At 48.0% G+C, this 22,689-nt stretch overlaps 2 protein-coding genes across 2 annotated transcripts in view; one reads left to right on the top strand and one right to left on the bottom strand.

The window, feature by feature from the left end:
* IGSF11 (immunoglobulin superfamily member 11) overlaps positions 1–22,689 on the bottom strand; it is a 255,698-nt gene that overhangs the window by 36,845 nt on the left and 196,164 nt on the right. The gene's annotated exons all lie outside the window — the stretch shown is intronic.
* Positions 20,542–22,689, top strand: part of LOC142490563 (uncharacterized) — a 146,204-nt gene continuing 144,056 nt past the window's right edge. The window contains exon 1 of the mRNA XM_075592983.1: positions 20,542–21,693. Coding sequence (XP_075449098.1) covers positions 20,542–21,693 — 1,152 coding nt within the window. The remainder of the gene's footprint in view (positions 21,694–22,689) is intronic.

Here is a 22,689-nt window from a genome sequence, read left to right as displayed (position 1 = left end):
AAAAAAAAAAAAAAACACAGTCACTATTATCTAATATTACAGAACTGATTTCTTTTAAAAACAATAAAAGATTTCCCATGTTTTGCTGTTTTAATTTGTTGTTTTTCGTCTTTCGAGCCTATTATACTGCACTAATTTATAAATAAATGTTGTTATCTAATTTATTAATAAATGGTATTAACTAATTTATAAATACATGTTATTATTAATAATAATATATGATGATGATGATGAGGCTGGTGTTTTGGACAAGTGAGCACAGCCTATGAGAAGTACCAGTGATGACCCAGAACAGGGGGGTTGCGTGATTATCTGTGGGGGGCGCAGGGTTACAGAAGCCCCGCACGCTTCCCGAAGGCACTTAAATTAAATGCCGGGGAAGCGGCGAAGGCCTTTGTAACCCTCACTTACCTTGGTTCAGACGGCTTCTGGAGACGCGTCAAAAAAGGAAACGCGGTGTCAAATGACGGCGCAGGGTCATGTGACGTTGCGTTGCTATGGTGACGTAACGTCATCATGCCCAGAATTCCGGAATCAAGGTAAGATGGGGTGGAGGGCGCGGAGATGGGGACAGTCGGCAGGGGGTCGTAGGAGAAAAAGATCACGCTCCCCTGACCTAGAATACAACCACTTCACAGCTATGAATATACGCACACATTGTACACACTGCACACATTGTACACTTTGTACACTTTGCACACATTGCACACTTTGCACCGGGCGAGTACCGTCCCTCCACAAAGCGACTCTTTTCTCAGAGAAACCTTGGAACACTGAAGCGACAGCCAGAAGTGATGCTGATTGTGAACACTTTCATTCCACGGCACCCATAATGCTGCTACGTTCTCCTAAATCCCCAGATAACTGCACTTCCATTCAGGGGACTCCACTCTTTGTTACCAGTTTGCAGCAGGTATTATTGGAGCATGAGACCAGTAAAGGCTGGAAGTACTGGGAGGGTAAGGCTTACAAGCTAAGGAATAATAGGAACATGCCTGAGGGCCACTCAGCCTACCGCTATACACTGAATAGAGTGATTTTCTATGCGTTCATCTGGCTCTTAAATATTAGAAGCAGCGCCACGAGGTTGGACTTTATACTCTCTCATAATTAACTCCTTCAGTGCAAACATTTTCCCAATTCCTCTCTGAATTAGCATACACAGCTCCTGTTGGATGGAAGGTTACACATACACAAGTCCTTACAGTGGCCTGCAACGTGGAAAGCCCGTCCAACAGAATGGGACCTTTGGTCACGGCCAAATCACCACCGGCCCCGTCGCCATAACTACTGACTGCAGGGCAAGTCGCCGCAGGTCACCTCGCCATCAGCACCAACGCCTCTCCCAGCCGGGAGCCTCTGCCGCAGCATGTCCTCAGCAAATCTCCCAGCCGCAGGGCACCTCCCCCGCAGCATGTCCTCAGCGCCTCTCCCAGCCACAGGGCACCTCCCCCGCAGCATGTCCTCAGCACCTCTCCCAGCTGCAGGGCACCTACCCCGCAGCATGTCCTCAGCGCCTCTCCCAGCCACAGGGCACCTCCCCCGCAGCATGTCCTCAGCACCTCTCCCAGCTGCAGGGCACCTACCCCGCAGCATGTCCTCAGCGCCTCTCCCAGCCGCAGGGCACCTACCCCGCAGCATGTCCTCAGCACCTCTCCCAGCAGCAAGGCATCTCCCCGCAGCATGTCCTCAGCACCTCTCCCAGTTGCAGGGCACCTACCCCGCAGCATGTCCTCAGCGCCTCTCCCAGCAGCAAGGCATCTCCCCCGCAGCATGTCCTCAGCACCTCTCCCAGCCGCAGGGCACCTACCCCGCAGCATGTCCTCAGCGCCTCTCCCAGCAGCAAGGCATCTCCCCCGCAGCATGTCCTCAGCACCTCTCCCAGTTGCAGGGCACCTACCCCGCAGCATGTCCTCAGCACCTCTCCCAGCAGCAAGGCATCTCCCCCGCAACGTGTCCTCAGTGCCTCTCCCAACCACCAGGCACCTTCCCCACAGCATGTCCTCCATGCCTCTCCCAGCCGCAGGACACCTCCACCACAGCATGTCCTCCATGCCTCTCCCAGCCGCAGGACACCTCCACCACAGCATGTCCTCCGTGCCTCTCCCAGCCGCAGGACACCTCCACCACAGCATGTCCTCCGTGCCTCTCCCAGCCGCAGGACACCTCCGCCACAGCATGTCCTCCATGCCTCTCCCAGCCGCAGGACACCTCCCCCGCAGCATGTCCTCCGTGCCTCTCCCAGCCGCAGGACACCTCCGCCACAGCATGTCCTCCGTGCCTCTCCCAGCCGCAGGACACCTCCACCACATCATGTCCTCAGCGCCTCTCCCACCCGAACTGCACCTCCGCCACAGCATGTCCTCCATGCCTCTCCCAGCCGCAGGACACCTCCGCCACAGCATGTCCACCATGCCTCTCCCAGCCGCAGGACACCTCCACCACAGCATGTCCTCCGTGCCTCTCCCAGCCGCAGGACACCTCCACCACAGCATGTCCTCCGTGCCTCTCCCAGCCGCAGGACACCTCCACCACAGCATGTCCTCCGTGCCTCTCCCAGCCGCAGGACACCTCCACCACAGCATGTCCTCCGTGCCTCTCCCAGCCGCAGGACACCCCCACCACAGCATGTCCTCCGTGCCTCTCCCAGCTGCAGGACACCTCCGCCACAGCATGTCCTCCATGCCTCTCCCAGCCGCAGGACACCTCCGCCACAGCATGTCCACCATGCCTCTCCCAGCCGCAGGACACCTCCACCACAGCATGTCCTCCGTGCCTCTCCCAGCCGCAGGACACCTCCACCACAGCATGTCCTCCGTGCCTCTCCCAGCCGCAGGACACCTCCACCACAGCATGTCCTCCGTGCCTCTCCCAGCCGCAGGACACCTCCACCACAGCATGTCCTCCGTGCCTCTCCCAGCCGCAGGACACCTCCACCACAGCATGTCCTCCGTGCCTCTCCCAGCCGCAGGACACCCCCACCACAGCATGTCCTCCGTGCCTCTCCCAGCTGCAGGACACCTCCGCCACAGCATGTCCTCCATGCCTCTCCCAGCCGCAGGACACCTCCGCCACAGCATGTCCACCATGCCTCTCCCAGCCGCAGGACACCTCCACCACAGCATGTCCTCCGTGCCTCTCCCAGCCGCAGGACACCTCCACCACAGAATGTCCTCCATGCCTCTCCCAGCCGCAGGACACCTCCACCACAGCATGTCCCTCCGTGCCTCTCCCAGCCGCAGGACACCTCCACCACAGCATGTCCTCCGTGCCTCTCCCAGCCGCAGGACACCTCCACCACAGCATGTCCTCCATGCCTCTCCCAGCCGCAGGACACCTCCGCCGCAGAATGTCCTCCGCACCTCTCCCAGTTGCAGGGCACCTACGCCGCTCCGCATAAGGCCAGCCAAATGGCCATAGGCAAATGTCCCAGACCGAGCCCCAGCGCCGGAGGATAATTGCTCTGCTGTTCCGATACTGAAGCATGGACCCTCCACAGTGATGTCGCGGCCAGCACTGTCTCTGGAACCGCGGCTTTTTGCTTTTTCCGCAGCCGCTCTGGAACCAGTGAGTTGTGTTCCATCTCTGAACAGTGGCGAGCAGTCCGACACCAAATACCGTATCTGTTGTAAATATACTCACAAGTTATCCACTTATCACAGAGAGGTTACAAGCCGGCAAAATTTGTCCAAGATATGTATGCAGGGCTGGCTTTTGTTTGTTTTTATGGTGCCAATCAGCTACATTTAAACTACTGTATTAAACATGCTACTGTCCTTAGATCAATTGCGCCTGCCCCTTTAAGATATAAACAAAAGATATAATAATAATAATAACAATAACACAAAAAGACTCAGCTTGCCGTTCCAGGTTTTCAGTGTTTACTTTACATTGTGCTGTTCCTAAAGGCATATTAATAATAACCAATATATTAATATCCAATATGAGCCATTCATCAAAGTCAATAAGACTTAGGGCATTGTAAAAGCACTGATACTCAGCACCGCTTTATAATGAGGCATTTTACGTTAGCATACCATTTTCTTAATGCACCGCAGCTAGTTGAAGACTGAGCCACTGATTGAGCCTCCTGTGCTGAAGCAGGGATACCCCTTATACCTGACCTGTTGGTGGCCCTTGAACAACTGGCGTTGGCCAGTCTTTGACTGAGCCACTGATTGAGCCTCCTGTGCTGAAGCAGGGAAATCCTGACCTTTTGGTGGCCCTTGAGGACTGGAGTTCCCCACCCCTGGTATAACGGCATCCTAACTCACAAACACCACTAAGGTACACTGTAAGAGAATTCTGCACACCGCTACACAGGGCCATATTTGACACACTCGTCTCTAATCCTAGGCCCAGAAGAGAAGTGTTTGTGCCCAGGACACAAGTCCCACTTACACCCCCCCCCCCCCCCCCTCTCAGTGACCCTGGCTACCAGCCATTTTAAAGCTGCAGGACAAGCAATAAATAAAACCTTTGAATTACATTTTTAATGTATTATAATGTAACGAGCATTTTTATTTCTATAGCAACCGTTTACAAAGTCACATCCGCTTCTTCTTCTGAAACAGGCGCTGGCACACCCCTTTTTCAGCCCTGCCTCCTCTCTAGCAGTGCACCAATTGTATCTAGTGACTGCCTGGTCACATGATCTTCCCCACAGAACTTTGCATCTTTGGTCCTCTTCTGCTGCACTGACAGACATTTTGTGAACTCCAGAGCCCAATTTTCACCGATCGGTCACAGGAGAACAGATCGATCGGATACTTAGCTAATTTGTATTAGCTATCATTGTGTGGATTGTATTGATGCACATATTAAAATGGAAATAAAATAAATTAAAAATGGCAGCTTGGACTGCTGCTTTAAGAAAGATATTCTGCAACTTATTAGCCTTCTTTAACACATATTTACCTTTACCTTTCAAGAGTTCATGCTTCTTTCATTGCTTTAATGCAGACATTATCCCCATGCATTTCCGTGTTGCCCCCGTGTCTGATACTGATAGCCTCCTTTACTCTGGCCAATGCCGGCAGCTTCTTTCTGCTACATTATTATTATTATTGTCTTTCAACTTCTGCCACTGATTTATTTGGGGACAATTCAAGTTGTCTCCTGTTGTGTGGGATCTGTGTAAGTCTCCGGCTTTGTGTAACCAGGGCAGTGCTTCACTCTGCATGTTTTAGCTTTGTTTGTTTTTAAACACTGCTTTCACCTTCACTCTGCATTGCAGACGTATGACATGGTATGTGGGTAATATACAGTAATAATATATGTAGGGGTAATATCACATGTACCCATCTGTGGCATATGGGCGAACATAACTTAAAGCAGCAATACTTGGTGTCTGTAAAGCACTGCATCAGGATTTAATCTCAATGTATTCATTCATTTATTCCCCAATTTATATAGCAGTGTAACCAGTGAATTTTACAATAGCAATGTTTGTGGCTGTATAACATTTTAGTTTTTACTGTACTTTTTTTCTAAGCTGTATGTTTTCTCTTTTCACTGCGCCCACTAACACAGGAGTGGCCACCAACAGGTCAGGTTTTCAGGATATCCCTGCTTCAACACTGGTGGCTCAATCAAAGACGTGTACATGTAAAGCGTGTGACAAAGTATAATTCTATATTCTAACATAAGCTGGCAATCGTTTGGTGCTCCTGTTATAAATCTGTCAAAATCCTGATTGTGTGCCTAACATAATGGCCGCCTTTAAGTTTCAATCAATCCTTCAGTCAGTGTAACTCGGCAACTATAATGTATCCTTAAATTACTACGGTAATGGTATCTATTGTTACAGTTTGCAACAAATTATCAAACAGGATTGTGTTGCAAAGATCTTGCACTGCTGGGGAAGTGGGCTAAAGCCTGCTATAGAGATCAAAGGATGATTTAAAACTCATTAAAAATGGCATTAAGAGTTGAATTAAAAAAAAAAAAAACGTCCCTATTATCTAATAGAGAACGGATTATTTTTGTAAAACATACACGTTTTCATGTTTTCCTGCTTTAAGCTACGTTTGGGGTTTTGTTAGGGCAGAAAGGGCTTTCCATTTTGCAGCATTGGTTTATCACAAGTAATTATGACTGCGAGGACCAGAATGAACAGGACGAAATAGGAGGCAATTAATGCTGGTTTGTAGCCATAATCATCTCTCCATCTCCCAGGGGAGGAATGGAAATACACGTTAGCAGAAATACAGAGGTTTAAATTGCAGGCTGCAAAAGGCATATGAAAAGCATTAATCAAATATATGAAAGGCATGTTGTATCTGCCAATATTTAATTCAAACTATTACATTTTTAATACAGTTTTGCTTAGGGGTATTTCTATGCGTATGGGTATTATTGGAAGCGGCGCCACCCTGACCTGGCACACGCGATTATTGAGTTAGATTCGTCTGTTTTCATGGGCCTTACACACATTATTTGTACCAGAAGCAAGAATAGTGTTTGTTGCATCTCATCCAAACATGTAGGGTGACAACACTCACCCTTATGTGTTCACTTGGATTGTCTCTTTAAAGCCAACCTAGTGTACGGTAGTACAGGCATACCCCGCATTAACGTACGCAATGGGACCGGAGCATGTATGTAAAGTGAAAATGTACTTAAAGTGAAACACTCCCTTTTTTCCACTTATCGATGCATGTATTGTACTGCAATCATCATATACGTGCATAACTGATGTAAATAACGCATTTGTAACAGGCTCTATAGTCTCCCCGCTTGTGCACAGCTTCAGTGCAGGTAGGGAGTTCAACTTTGCTGTTCAGGACATGCTAACAGGCGCATGCGTGAGCTGCCGTTTGACTATTGGGCGATATGTACTTACTCGCGAGTGTACTTAAAGTGAGTGTCCTTAAAGCGGGGTATGCCTGTACTGTGGCTTTCTAAGAATGATACAATGTCCCTCTGCCATGCGAACCTCCGAACAAGGAGAAGCAATATGTCAATCAAGGTAGCGCACAGCTTTAAAATGTCTAATTACTTGGTTTCCAGAGTATACTTCCTAAACATATGCACACACACACACAAGAAATAGAGAATAAGGCAATAAAATATGCTAATACATTTTTCTATGTACAGCTGCAGCATACTCAGTGCTGTACACGGCATTTTCCAGGACAAATCCTGGACCTGTATAGCATAAAATGTAATAGTGCGTCAGACGTAAGGAGTGAAAGGGACTTGCCAAGGACACTGGGGTTCCAGCTACAGTATCGTCAGCTACTTCAAGGACAGTGACGCTGATCTCTGCTCCTTTTTTACCCGCTTGTAAATGAATTACAAGTATAAGAACTGTAATGCTGACCAAAGTATTCAGATTAGCAGCGCTCACACAGCCTTTAATATTTCCGAAATACTGTAAGTAAGGTTCCACATCGCAGCATTCATCAATTTTCTCTATTTTTAGTGCCAACAAATCCGCTTGAGGTGGAAACCAGTCAGAAACATGGCTGCTGACAGGGGGGGAAGCCGGGAAATGGTAAAGTGGGGAGTGAGAGAGTGGGGGGGGTGGGAGAGTGAGAGAGAGTGGGGGTGATATAGTAGGGTGGAAAGTGGGTGAGAGAGTAGGGGTGAGAGAGAGTAGGGGGAAAGTGAGTGAGAGTAGGGGGGAGTGAGAGAGTGTGGGGGGGGGGGAGTCAGAGAGAGTGGGGGTGATAGAGATGGGGGAAAGAGTGAGATAGTGGGGGTGATAGACTAGGGGGTGAGAGAGAGAGTGGGGGGGGGGGGAGTCAGAGAGAGTGGGGGTGATAGAGATGGGGGGGAAGAGTGAGATAGTGGGGGTGATAGAGTAGGGGGTGAGAGAGGGAGTAGGGGGAAAGTGAGTAAGAGTAGGGGGGAGTGAGAGAGTAGGGGGTGAGAGAGAGAGTAGGGGGGAGTGAGAGAGTGGGGGGGAGAGTGAGAGAGAGTGGGGGTGATAGAGTAGGGGGTGAGAGAGAGAGTAGGGGTGAGAGAGTAGGGGGGAAAGTGAGTGAGAGAGTAGGGGGGAGTGAGAGAGTGGGGTGAGAGAGTAGGGGGGAAAGTGAGTGAGAGAGTAGGGGGGAGTGAGAGAGTGGGGTGAGAGAGTAGGGGGGAAAGTGAGTGAGAGAGTAGGGGGGAGTGAGAGAGTGGGGGTGAGAGAGTAGGGGGGAAAGTGAGTGAGAGAGTAGGGGGAGGAGCGGACAACTCCCTCCTCCCCCCAATCAACATCCCGTGGCTCCGGGGGAGACGGTGGTCCTGGGCCCCGGGAAAGCTTTCGGCTGCCCTCGTCAGAAACACTGACTTGCTGCGAACGTAAGAAAGCTATTCAGCTATAATCTCTTACCTTTAGTGTTATGGGAAAATGCAGAGTGTATCATTAGTTATACGCTTAATGACACAAAAATAGACACATTGATAACTAGGCTCCGTTATGTTACACTATGGGGGTCTAACTTACACCGTGCAACATACAGTATGTATTAGGCTGCGTCCATAGATGGACAGGCCGTGCTGAGGCGTGCGGACGCTCCGCGCTGAGCCCCTGCATCCTCAATGAGGATGCCTTGAGAGGGGGCTCATGCGAGCGTCCGCAGGCGTGCTCAGGCTTTGGAGTTTTCAGCCGAGCGCCAAGCTGTTTTTCAGCGCGCTGTCGGCTGAAAACATCCAATCAGCCTGAAGCAACGTCACGGCGCTGTGACGTCGGCGCCGTGACATTGACGTCAGTGCTCCGCGGGCGAGTGGCCCAGCGACGTCACTGCCCCGCCTCCAACCACCTCCCCCCGGCTCCCTTCGCGCACGCTGGCTCGCCTGCAAGTCCGTGCAATCGCGCTGACTGAAGCAGGCGAGCCTCAGCGTTAGCGCGCCTCCGCTCTCCCCACCCCTCTATGGCCTGGGCCTTAGAAGCGGCTGCAACATGTTGCATTGCAGATACCTCCAGCAGACGTCTGGTTACACAAGCAAAAGTCTGCTAACCAGGGCAGAATTAAACTGTGTGTTGACACAAATTTAGGTTGGCAACAGAAGATGCACAATCTGTTCAGATGTTTAAAAGATGAGGACCACAACATCTGTAACAACACCCCCTGCCTGATTTAAATGCATGTCGGCCTGCAGCAGTTTTGCTCAGGGGGTTCAACAACTCTCTCTTATTCCCAGAGCTTATTCCCACTCGCAGTTTCCATAAAGATGTTTAATGAACCACTTCGACAAAGCGGAAACTAGGGGTCGTGCTTATGACCCCGTAAGCAGAACGTGTTGGAAAACAGGGTTCGAAAGAAGGTGTCCAATCAACTTTCTGTAAAAACGTGGGCGCACGGAGGATCTATGGATCAAGGCCAAGCAAGGTTTGCTTTAAAGCACTGAGCCTTTTCCCACTTGCAGCTTTGATAAATGGTCGACACAAGGAAGGAAGGGTCGTCAACCCCTCTCCCTTCCCCCCTCATTCTCTCACCTCCCTCACTGGCCCCCAATCTCTCCCTCTCTCTTTCCCCCTCTCCTTTGTTCACGTTCTTCTCCCTCTCTCATACAGTACTTAACGCAATGCCCTTAATGCTGAATTAGTGAGCTTTGATGATACCCATTAGCACTTAAGTCAATGACAGACCTCTCTGAAGCGTGCCTTACAATAACACAGAGAGAAGCATCTGTCAAATATCGTGAAAAACTTGAACAACGTACAAAATGCCAGAGGATTATTTTAAGCTGAAGAATTCTGCGCATTGGGCATTAAAAAATAAAATGTTGGTCCAAATTGTCTTGATCTCAAGGGCAAATATATTTTTAATTAAAGTGCTAAAAAATGTCGGTAATACTGCACATCTGCTGATTACATTCAACAGGTATCAGACACAAGGGTGACTGTTGGAAATACGGCGAGGTTCTTGGCTACATACGTGAATTGAGTAGAAACAAAGTCGCCTCTCCCTGTATTCGGGAGGACGTGCAGCTGGTGCCCTTGAGTTGTGATAAGATTCCATCCAGGCTCTTTCTTTGCTGGCAAACACCATAGGTGTCCCTCCCACAGCGGCAACCCTCTCCCTGACTGCCTGCCGCAGATAACAAGGCGGGCACTGCCCCCGCCGGCGCTGGCAGCTTGGGCCTGAGGAATCCAACACAGCATGGCTGTTGTAAGATCTGAGACAGACCAGGCCCGCTCGTTCGTGTCCTTTTATCTCTCTACATTGCAAGAGAGCATTGAAATGTGGTGTCTTTAAGAGAGCATTGAAATGTGGTGTCTTTAAGAGAGCATTGAAATGTGGTGTCTTTAAGAGAGCATTGAAATGTGGTGTCTTTCAGAGAGCATTGAAATGTGGTGTCTTTAAGGCTTGTTTGCGGCTGGAAGAGGTTTAAAGCAGTTTCCCATTCACATGGTGAATATGGCATAAAGAGGTGATTACGCCTATGCTTTAAAACTCGCCCATTAAATGCATCAATATATTAAGATACCTTGTTCCATTTTGGACCTGATTTCATTAGTGGGTTGTATATACCAGGGGTGCTCAACGGCAGTCCTCAAGACCCCCCAGCAGGTCAGGTTTTCAGGGTATCCCTGCTTCAGCATAAGTGGCTCTTTGACTGGCCAATTCCAGTTTTCAAGGGCCACCAACAGGTCAGGTTCTCAGGATATCCCTGCTTCAGCACAGGCGGTGCAGTCTTCGACACAGCCACTCCTTAAGCCACCTGTGCTGAAGCAGGGATATCCAGAAAACCTGACCTGTTGGGGGGTCTTGCGGACTGGAGTTGAGCACCCATGATACATTCTACTGTCAGAAGCATGGTGCCATGGTACGCCGCATCGCCAAGGGCAACTGCATATTTCAGCCTGGCTGGTAACCTCTCATCCCCCAACCCTCTCCATTTCTCAGCCAATATCTGCAGCCGCCTGGCACTGTGACACGAGGCGGTCTTCTCCTCCTGCCTGTCTTCTGGAAGAGCTGAGGCAAAATACAGATGAGTGGACAAAAAAAACGTGGCCCCCTCACCTCAATGACTATCTGCTCCAGACATGGTGCTTTGAATGGAAGGTGCTTCTGGGAAACGCTGGCGCACATATTTACTAAAGCCAGGGAGTGGGTGGGAGTGGGTGGTGAGGATGGTTTTCAGAAATGAGGTGCAGATTCGGTAGGAGAGAGGTGTAAGTGGGGAAAGGGGGATGTAACGGATTGGAGTAAAAGTGATTATAATGGGAGGTTAAGAGTGGCAGTGCTCCAATCAGCACAATCATATCTTAATTAATAATCTCTAATAGTTTTATGGTGGGTACAAACAAAGGTGACACACCCAGTGTGCTAATTTGCATGTTCACGTTTATCTGTCGCCCATGTAATTATTTGAAGCCTGCTGCCCAAACTGGATGAACTAAGGGCATGGAGCCTTTTGCATACGCCTAAAGCAATAATTCTCACCCAAACCTGGGTAACGCCTAAAACTGTTGATGCAATTATCTCCATTCATGGATACCCCATTTTTAGGGAAGGTAGGTCAAAGAGAGGAGGAGAGGTGTTATTTTATATTGAATGCGCCTTACCATTTACGTTGCCAAATTGCCCCCCAAGCCCACCCTCTTTTTAAATCCTCGCTGGTATAATTTTCCTCTCCTTGTCTAAGCAGATTCTTATTGCTGACATCCACCGCCCACCTAAAATCCATGAATGATATGGACACCCTTTCTTGGCACAATGTCCTCTCTAAATGGGAAGAGTGAGGGTTGGTGATTTTAACCTTAATTGGCTTGACCCTAAAACCAACAAACTCTGGACACAAGTCAACTCAATAAATGTAACCAACCCAATCAACTAATTTCCCAACCCACACGGACAAACCGAAAACCTCACAACCATTCCTTACTAGAGTGAATTCTATGTTCTGGTCCCAACAGAATCCAATCCTCTGGCATCCTACCTGGCATTTTCAGTGACCATGCAATAGTGTACTTGGTAAGGAAAATCAAACCACCCAAACCAAATCCTAAAGTTCTACTCACGAGAACATTTAGAAACTTTAACCCACAAAAATGCCTGGCTGATCTTACCAACTGTCCTTAGTACAGAATCAACTTGATACCTGACCCCAATTCTGCGCTTTATTATTTCCAAACAGAGTTCCTATGTGTAGAGGTAATCCCCTCCTCCTCTAGTGTCCACTGTAGAGAAACTCCACCGGTGAACCAGTCATAGAAGAAAGAAAGAAAGAAAAGCACAAGAGCGCACCAAGGGTGAAGAAGTACGTATTAGACAATACAATAAAAATGCAAGTAGTAACTTACATGCTGTACTCAGACTGATCAATCCCGCGCGCTGAGATCAACCGGTATCTCCGCGATACTACGCTACTGCGAAAGCACATGCGTGTGCAAAACACATAGGGGTAGAGTTATCATTTGTGTCAGTTTCTGTGCAATTGTAAATCGCCCTGTGCATACTATGTGTACTTAGGCAGTTTTATTGACGTTTTGTAAGCCAGGAGACGCGGTAGCTTGCTACATACGGACTAAACTGTGACACGTGAACCCGGAAGTAGCGTAGTATCGCGGAGATACCGGTTGATCCCAGCGCGCGGGATCGCAGTCTGAGTACAGCACTCTCTCCAGACTCTAGACCAACTGGCGTGGCAGCAAGGACACTTGATCTCTCAGGTTTCCACTGGACTACTAACTTTGTACATGTAAGTTACTACTTGTATTTTTATTGTATTGTCTAATACGTACTTCTTCACCCTTGGTGCGCTCTTGTGCTTTTCTTTCTTCTACAAAGTAACTGGCACTACCAAGGATCTTAATGACTAGAGATGCCTGCGGAACATGTGCACAAGGCAAACAAGACACGCAAAAGCACAATATTACCCTGACAAACCATACCAAAATATATCAAACCCAGCAAACTTCTGGAAGGTCATCAACAATATATTCCAGCCTTCTAACCATCAACAACCATCTAATATCAAACAGGATGACACTGCTCTGACCGAGGGAAACCAAGCTAACATAGAAGAAAATGTCGAAACAAAGGAGAGCGCTCTCATGCACTTGACTGTGAGAATTTTCCATTTATTTAGATCGACGTTTGGTTCCTAATCTAGGTTCTTGCTCTTGAGAGGTCGGAAACGTCAATCAAAATAAGTGGAAAATTCTCGCAGTCAAGTCCACGAGAGGGCTGTCCTTTGTCTCGACATTTTCTTCCCAGCACATAGATTGTTAGTGGAATATATGAAATTATGTTATTATTACAGTGCCATAATACAAAGACCTCTGAATGTCCACATAATTAGAATCATAAAGAATTGTCCAACAATTGTGTCTAACATGGAACCTCTCTCTATACAGTAGGTGTAAATATAGTCTTTGGTCTACGTTGTCTCTTGTATACTGATTAATGGAAAAGGATGTTAAACTGTCTTTAAGAACCAAAAGTTCAGTAAGGATGATCATATTAAGGTGTAATTTAGCTATTCATGACAGCTTTATTAAACTGCAGGCGTATGTCCAAATAAAGCCCAAGCCTTTGTAAACTTCATATGGTAACGTGTTAGATTCTGGCATTTCCCATCTCTCTGCTTGGAAGTGTTATAACAAAAACAGCATTATAAATGGCATATTTACTTTACATGTAGATGGGTAATGCCTGGTTATTCCAGTCGTTGATCTGCAGTGGGTTCACTCACTGGAAGGTGGTCTTACCAATTCCATCATGTGTGCCCTCTTAGACAAGTCACATAATCATTATTTCATAAAAACGTAACATTTTAAGGTCTCCCAAATATCATTCCGTGGGGTTCATGAACCTTGGCAGCTGTGTCACTCAAGCCCTAACAACTTGGAGCATCAAATGAACCCCTCTCTCATACAGTACCCCTGAAAATTAACATCTGCCTCATACTTCATGCCAAGACTCTTATACATATCCAAAAGCAAATTAGAGGAGTCTTCTCCTGGTTTGTGCATTAGGTTTAGACTCCAGATGTTTTTAGTACAATGCAAAATGGATATCGGGGTGCAGTGCCAGGCATTGGGGTGCAGGGCCAGGCATCGGGGTGCAGTGCCAGGTATCAGGGTGCAGTGCCAGGCATCGGGATGCAGGGCCAGGCATCGGAGTGCAGTGCCAGGTATCAGGGTGCAGTGCCAGGCATCGGGTGCAGGGCCAGGCATCGGGGTGCAGTGCCAGGTATCGGGGTGCAGGGCCAGGCATCGGGGTGAAGTGCCAAGTATCGGGTGCAGTGCCAGGTATCGGGGTGCAGTGCCAGGTATCGGGGTGCAGTGCCAGGTATCGGGGTGCAGTGCCAGGCATCGGGGTGCAGACTGGAGCTTTGAGGATTTATTTGAGCAGATGTTGCCAGCGTCATTGTGCTTTTTAGTGAGATACATTGAGACACGTTGCAATATACAGTACTGCCCCAACATTGCTACTGAATCACTATGGCAACTCTGTGATATTCGGAGTTATACTGGGATATTATTATTATTATCTGCGTTTATTTGTAAAGCGCCAACATGTGCCGCAGCGCAGTACAATGTAAGTACCGAGTTATGTGTATTACAGACACAGACTGACATACCAAAGAAGGACAAACCAGCGCGCACAGATACAGGAGGTAACGAGGGCCCTGAGCCTCAGAGCTTACACTCTAAAGAGGCAATGTTGAAACAAAAGGTAAAGTGTCTGCTCGTGGTGGGATGGAGCGTGTCCCAGGGTGGAGTGTGGTCCAGCCGCACAGCTGGTCCCAATAAGGTTGGGGGGCGGGGGTGGATGTTAGGGTTATGCCACACAGGCTTCCCTGAAAAGTGAGTTATCAGGGAGTTTGTAAATGTCCGAATACTATGATATGTTTGTGTTACTGGCACCTGTAACGTACACACAGCATCATACTGTATGAATACAGGTGTGAACCTCAAGTGTAAGCACTCAGCTACAGTATAACATTACCTGAAAGCTGCAGACCAAGCCATATCCTATATGTCTGTTTTTTTTAAATAAATCAGTTCTGTACTATTACAAAATAATTGTAGCATTACAAAAAAATCAAATGTGAGTGACATTTTTTGTGTATTATAATGTATTATAATATAACAAGCATTTTGTGTTTCTATAGCAACCATTTACAAAGTCACATCCCCTTCCTCTTCTGAAACAGGCTCTGGCACACCCCTTTTGTATCTAGTGACGGCCTGGTCACATAATCTTCCACACAGAACTTTGCATCTTTGGTCCTCTTCTGCTGCACTGACAGCCATTTAGTGAACCCCAGAGCTGAATCTTCGCCGATCAATCACAAGAGAACGGATCGATCAGCAACTTAGCTAATTACTTATCATTGTGTGGATTGTATTGGTGCACATATTAAAGGGGGAATATATATATATTTTTTTAAAAAGGGTTGCAGACCTGTCTAAGACATGCAAATGAGCATACAGTTATATTTCCATTTGCTATATATACATATATATATATATATATATATACAGTGTTCGACAAACCTATACATTTGCTCGCCCCGGGCGAGTGGATTTAACGCCCGGGCGAGTAAATATTGGCCCAAGCAGCACACGTTTGGTACTAGGTGGCGAGTAGATTTTTTTGTGTTTGCTTGGTCTACAGCTTTAAGGGACTTCTTATGTGTGTACCATATTCAGGGGAATTAAATGCATGGTTGCAGACATACAATGCCCCTTGAAACACATCATTCTGGGAGAGGTTCTATTTGACAGTAAAAACATAAGGAAGAAATAGTTACATATCGCTGTTCTAAACAGACTTCACAGACCTCCCTGTGATGTGGTCACCTTCCCTCTGGGAACTAAACTGAGGTCATTTTAATAATAATAAATACAAAAACGTACAAGATAACAAGATTTGATGACTGTTGAGTTTTGGTGCATAGAGGCCATTGAACTTTCACAGTGATCTCAGATGCCGGGAGGATATTGAGGCATTCTGTATAACCCATTCCGTGCAGAAAGGGCCTGAGATGCACTGCACAGCAGGATAGAGCTGAACTCCCTGTAATAAACATCACCATAGTGTCAATATGTAATCTTCCTTCCGTCATATAAATAATCTCTTTTATACTTCACCTCTTTTCTTTAATGTGTTGTACTCTAGACATCTCTGGCAACAAAGAGGTTAAAAAGTAGGATACCAAAGCCTAATTTAGGAATCTCTATGGTTACCACACTGATAATTTCTGAAAGTCTATTTTTCCCTTTCATCTTGTGATATTTCAGAGAGAGAGAAAGAATTCATATAGTGCATTTATTCGCCTTCAGATCTTTATTTAACAAAATAAGTTATTTAATTACACCAATGAGGAAACCATGCAGGTCATTTATTGGACCAACCAGACTTCTTCTTGTCACACCTCGGATACAGTATATACAGTTAAAGGCAAGACACGTGTTATTTAGAGAGTCATTTTGGCAATGCGTCTTTAAGTGTCAATTTATGACTGTAGGGCTAGCTGGCATCACAAAACTGGGATGAAGCCCAGCTAGCAACCCCTAAATCCATGTAACTTGGCCACCTTTGTAAGGCTTATTTTAGCCAAATGTACTTTAATATCTGGGGAAGAACAGGGAATGTGTAAATGTATTTCCATGTCCATAAGAATGTATTTCAAAGTCTGTATTTGTTATTCCCTGTAAATGCAATCCCACCGTTTAATGAATCAACATTGTTATGTGATGTGATTTGGGAGTCAGCCCTGTAAAGTGTTAATTGGATTATCTGTACATTTGTAGGGGGGTTCCTGCAGAGACAATGGTTGGAAGCGTGGAGGTGTTACAGACATTTGGTGAGCGAGTGAACAATTAGGGATGGGGATGGGCTCTTAGCACGCCCTCTGGCTGTTGTAGCACCAACCTAATCCATGCTCTGATTGTTCAGCAGCCACATCCCATGTAAAGGATAGCCACAGAGGGTTATATAAGTGGGGCTGCTGATCAGAGAATGAGATCTACCTTCAGAGAGCAAGAGAGTCTAACAGAGACTGAGAGACACTCTGGGAAGTAGTGTGGAGATCTACCCAAGGAGTTTGGATCTTTACAGTGACCAGCTGGAGATACATGTCAGCGGCTCTGCTGTGTGCAGCCCTCTGATATCCTGGACGAAAAGCGGACAGGGCAAGCCTTCTTGAAGCAGGCCCCATGCACCTGGTGAGGCTAGAGTCTACTCCCCAGGCCTCCAGTTGGAATTGTATCTTGTTTTGAGCATCTTTGTTTTGTCTGCTGGCGTGCCAGAATAAACCTCATTTTATTCAACAACTTTGTCCTGTCTGGTGCTAGGGATCCCGGTGCTTTCGGTGTAAAAGTACTGGTCTCCCGTGACAAGTACCTTTGACTTATTTGGCCCCATGTGCTCAATCATGATTGGGGTGTTGGGGTGTTATAGGAGTTATCACAAGACGTAAATATTATAGTGAGATGTCTAAATTCTGGGCTCCTCACTTACTGTATGCCAGAAATGTTCACCAAGTCTGACTTTGCATAAACGCCGCCTCTAACTGAAGGTCTGCTCTACATCTAAGACCCTTGTTTAACAAGTAACAAGCTCAAAATCAAAATGCACGTCAGTGTGTGTGTGTAAAAATCCGATTTTTGTGTCTTACCTTTGGAATACAAGTTTCTTTGCTCTACATCTGAGTGCTGTCGTCTCTTTTACCATCTGCCTTGGTGGTAAAGTATGTTTTATGTTATTTTATGACCTTAGCACCAGACCCTATTGTGATTTTACAGGAGTGCTAGTATCTGCTTTTACACACACACACACACACACACACACACACACACACACACACACACACACACACACACACACACACACACACACACACACACACACACACACACACACACACACACACATATATAGGGAACCATGTTAAAAATGGTTATTGAGGCAAAAAGTGACACTGTGTGCTCATTTGCATGTCATTTCCCAGATTCCCTTGCTGCAGTGGAAGTGCTGTATGCTGGGTGATAATGGGGAAAGGCGGGGTTGCAGACCTGCCTGAGACATGCAGATGAGCATACAGCTATATTTGCATATTTGCTTTCCTGTGGAGGGTTTTTGTCACTTTTTTTACTCACCATAACTTAACTCAGTATTATGGTTTAGCCTATCCCATAGCCTCTCTTGCATTCCCAGTAAAATCAACCCCACACTGATGAGACCCATCAAGGTCGAAACGGCTGTCTGTGGGTGGTTTTCTGGGTATGCACCTTAACCCTGGCTGTGCTCAAAGCTGTGACCATTCAGCAAGCTTAAGCCTATAGGGAACCATGTTAAAAATGGTTATTGAGGCAAAAAGTGACACTGTGTGCTCATTTGCATGTCATTTCCCAGAATCCCTTGCTGCAGTGGAAGTGCTGTATGCTGGGTGATAATGGGGAAAGGCGGGGTTGCAGACCTGCCTAAGACATGCAGATGAGCATACAGTTATATTTGTATATATATATATATATATATATATATATATATATATATATATATATATATATAACAAAAAAACAACAAAAAAAAACAATATGAAGTAGCGCCGCTAAATAACCCAGTTAATTATAGATATTAATAGGAGAGACAGTAACTAATTGGATAGGCTTGAAGGGGCAGCTAGAGTAGGCTAATACACTATGATAAAACTTTAAAAAATACAATAACAATACAATCTCCTGACAATAACCCTAAAGAAAAAATAAAAATCTAAGATGTATATTTATTGAGTAAAAAATAGAAAAAATTGTCAAAAGATATAAAAATATAATAAAAAACCTTCAATACATAATGTCCTGTTCCAGTGGTAGTGTCTTTGGTTTCTTGCAGCCCGTTTCAAAGGGATCACCAGTCCCTAGTGATATCTAGAAAAAAGGAAAGAGAAAGAAACAGGCGCACACCTAGTGCATTACCACAATAAAAATGTATTGAATGAACATAAAATCTTACAAATGCCCACTCACAAAAGTACAGCAAATATAGGCGTGTATGAGATAGGCTCTCATGTGCCATGCAGCTTGATCACCAGCGTCCGTCCGCAGTCAATGGCGTCGTCACGTGTATCAACTCCGTGAAACCGGAACCGGAAGAGGGGTCCTCCGCATTCAGTGTTCCATCGTATTGGTCCCTCCAGGAAACAGACACCTCCAGTGTAGCAAATGTATGAGGTTGTAAGCCGGGAGAGCAGCACACGGGAGCCAAAGTTCTACAGTCAACCTGCAACAGTGCTCGTGGGCAAATGGCGGCCAGAATCTAGCCACGCCCTACGCGTTTCGTCATCAAATGACGACTTCTTCAGGGGATCAAAGATGACGAAACGCGTAGGGCGTGGCTAGATTCTGGCCGCCATTTGCCCACGAGCACTGTTGCAGGTTGACTGTAGAACTTTGGCTCCCGTGTGCTGCTCTCCCGGCTTACAACCTCATACATTTGCTACACTGGAGGTGTCTGTTTCCTGGAGGGACCAATACGATGGAGCACTGAAGGCGAAGGACCCCTCTTCCGGTTCCGGTTTCATGGAGTTGATCCACGTGACGACGCCATTGACTGCGGACGGACGCTGGTGATCGAGCTGCATGGCACATGAGAGCCTATCTCATACACGCCTATATTTGCTGTACTTTTGTGAGTGGGCATTTGTAAGATTTTATGTTCAATCAATACATTTTTATTGTGGTAATGCACTAGGTGTGCGCCTGTTTCTTTCTCTTTCCTTTTTTATATATATATAGGTCGAAACAGCTGTCTGTGGGTGGTTTTCTGGGTATGCACCTTAACCCTGGCTGTGCTCAAAGCTGTGACCATGCAGCAAGCTTAAGCCTATAGGGAACCATGTTAAAAATGGTTATTGAGGCAAAAAGTGACACTGTGTGCTCATTTGCATGTCATTTTCCAGAATCCCTTGCTGCAGTGGAAGTGCTGTATGCTGGGTGATAATGGGGAAAGGCGGGGTTGCAGACCTGCCTAAGACATGCAGATGAGCATACAGCTATATTTGCATATTTGCTTTCCTGTGGAGGGTTTTTGTCACTTTTTTTACTCACCATAACTTAACTCAGTATTATGGTTTAGCCTATCCCATAGCCTCTCTTGCTTTCCCAGTAAAATCAACCCCACACTGATGAGACCCATCAAGGTCGAAACAGCTGTCTGTGGGTGGTTTTCTGGGTATGCACCTTAACCCTGGCTGTGCTCAAAGCTGTGACCATGCAGCAAGCTTAAGCCTATAGGGAACAATGTTAAAAATGGTTATTGAGGCAAAAAGTGACACTGTGTGCTCATTTGCATGTCATTTCCCAGAATCCCTTGCTGCAGTGGAAGTGCTCTATGCTGGGTGATAATGGGGAAAGGCAGGGTTGCAGACCTGCCTAAGACATGCAGATGAGCATACAGCTATATTTGCATATTTGCTTTCCTGTGGAGGGTTTTTGTCACTTTTTTTACTCACCATAACTTAACTCAGTATTATGGTTTAGCCTATCCCATAGCCTCTCTTGCTTTACCAGTAAAATCAACCCCACACTGATGAGACCCATCAAGGTCGAAACAGCTGTCTGTGGGTGGGTTTTTGGCTAAGATCAAGAGGATGGAGGTCGCCATGGAGCCTGCCGGGACCACCCTGCACAAGGAGAAGAAGAAGAAGATGACAAAGAAGGAGAAGCACACGGCACCCCCAGAGACGGTCCCCAGCAGCCAGGAGACGGACGGAGGCCCAGCGGCAACCAGCTCCAGCGGCTCAGGCGACATTGCCACCCCCAGCGGCCTCACCCCCACTGCCAGTACCAGCAGCGGCGGCCCCAGCTCCAACCCTGGAGCTGGGAGCAGCAGCAACAGGAGGATCCCCCGCCTGGAACCCTGGATGAGGCAGACAGTGGTGATGCAGCTGAGGGAGGTCGACGGACAGCGCCCTCTATTGGACGCTGAGACCTTTGCCAAGGAGCTGGTGAGCAAAGCAGGCTTTACTCCGGACGAGATCCTGAGCATCCAGGACCTCAGGGGTGGCCTGTTTTTCGTCACCTTCGCCACGGCGGGAGCCTGCAGGAGGTACTGGGAGGCTTTCCAGACCCTGAAACAGGAGGTCCCCTTCTCAGAGTTCGATGTGAACTGCCCTATCCAGAGGGACGAGAAGAGGATCACTGTGACGGTGAGGAACCCCCATATCCCTGGAAAGGATATTGCTACCTTTCTGCGGCACTCTTGCACCGTGGTGAGGGAGCCGAGCAGGATCAAGGACAAGTTGGGGTACTGGGTGGGAAAGTGGAGCATGGTAGTTCGCTTGTGGCCAAATCCAGAAGCGGCAGATCGGCTGCACCACCTCCCTCCCAGTTTTTCACTTGCGGGCAGCTCAGGGAGGATCTTTTACCCTGACCAGCCCCAGACCTGCGGTAATTGCGGGAACCTGGGGCATCAGTGGAAACAGTGCACCCTGAAAGCCTGCAGAAACTGCAAGAACACCGGACACGAAACTAAGGATTGTCCCCGCCAGAAAACCTGTGACCTGTGCGGAGAGACAACCCACATGTTCCGGGACTGCCAGCTGAGGGTCAGGAGCTACGCAGAGGCCGCGGCGAAAGGCGCAACACCGGGCGCGCCCCTGACAGCAACCCAGAAGGCAGCCAAGAAGCCCCCTGCAAACCAACCCGTAAAGGCACAAGGGGGTAAGTATCAGAAGGAGCAAAGGGAACAGGAGGCCACCCAAGCAGCGCCCGCTGAGGCTCCTGAGCCCGCTGCCCCTTCAGTAGCAGCCCCCACCCCACCCCTTCCCACCCTCACCCCTGCAGCAACACTCCCTCCCGCACCCACTGCTGCTGCAACCCCCACCCTCCCCCCTACCCCAACACTCCCCGCCCACCCACCACCCCTTGCCCCCTCCTCCCAACCCTCCACTGCAGCCCCCCCCACGCTCCATGAGGCTGCAGCCCCTCCCTCTGTAACACCTCTCCCCAGCCCCGAGGCTGTTGCACCCCCTCCCTCTTCCTCCCTTGCTACAGATACCCCCCCCATAGCCCAGACCGGAACGGAGAAGCAGGGAATAAAGAGGAGAGCCCCTGAGACGGATAGCCCGCACCAGGGGCTGGAGCAGAAGAGAGCCCAAATGCAAATCGGCGACTCACCCACTTCCAGCGACGCTGACAGTGACCTTGAAAGCGACCTGGAGGAGGAGGAAGCAGAGATGCAGGAGGCAGCCATTGCAGAGGAGCAGGCGGCCATTTTAGAACAGCCACCTAGCGAGACACAGGTGACCGTGGAAGAGCTCATAAGAGAGGGGCGAGAGGCAGCAGAGACCCTCCTCCTCCATGACAACCTTGGGCAAACCATGGATCTGCTAGACCAGCTGTGCGAGGAGATCAACAAGACCACCCACGCCAGTGAGGATGGTAACTAGTATCACTGCAAGTCTGTCCAACCCTTTATCCCCAAACTAATGGCGTCTTTTAACATTTTCTCCATTAACGTAAGGAGCATAGGAGAGCGGATGAGACGTGCCAGAGTACTAACATTCCTTTCTTTACAGAAATGTGATGTGTATATGCTACAGGAATGTGCCTTACCTTTTGCTCGATCCTACAGGCACCTGAGCGGGCAGTGGTCTCACGGCCCCTCCTACTGGTCTGGGGGGAATGGGTGCAGGAATGCGGGTGTAGCCATTTTGATCCGGGGGGGATGTTTCACTGTTGATTCTGTCCATGAACTCGTCTGCGGCAGACTACTGGTCGTAGACGGTTCGTGGGCA

Source organism: Ascaphus truei, chromosome 3, assembly GCF_040206685.1.
Source record: "Ascaphus truei isolate aAscTru1 chromosome 3, aAscTru1.hap1, whole genome shotgun sequence".
Classification (NCBI taxonomy): domain Eukaryota; kingdom Metazoa; phylum Chordata; class Amphibia; order Anura; family Ascaphidae; genus Ascaphus; species Ascaphus truei.
Note: the sequence above shows the minus strand (reverse complement) of the source record. Positions and strands in the feature narration are given on the sequence as shown.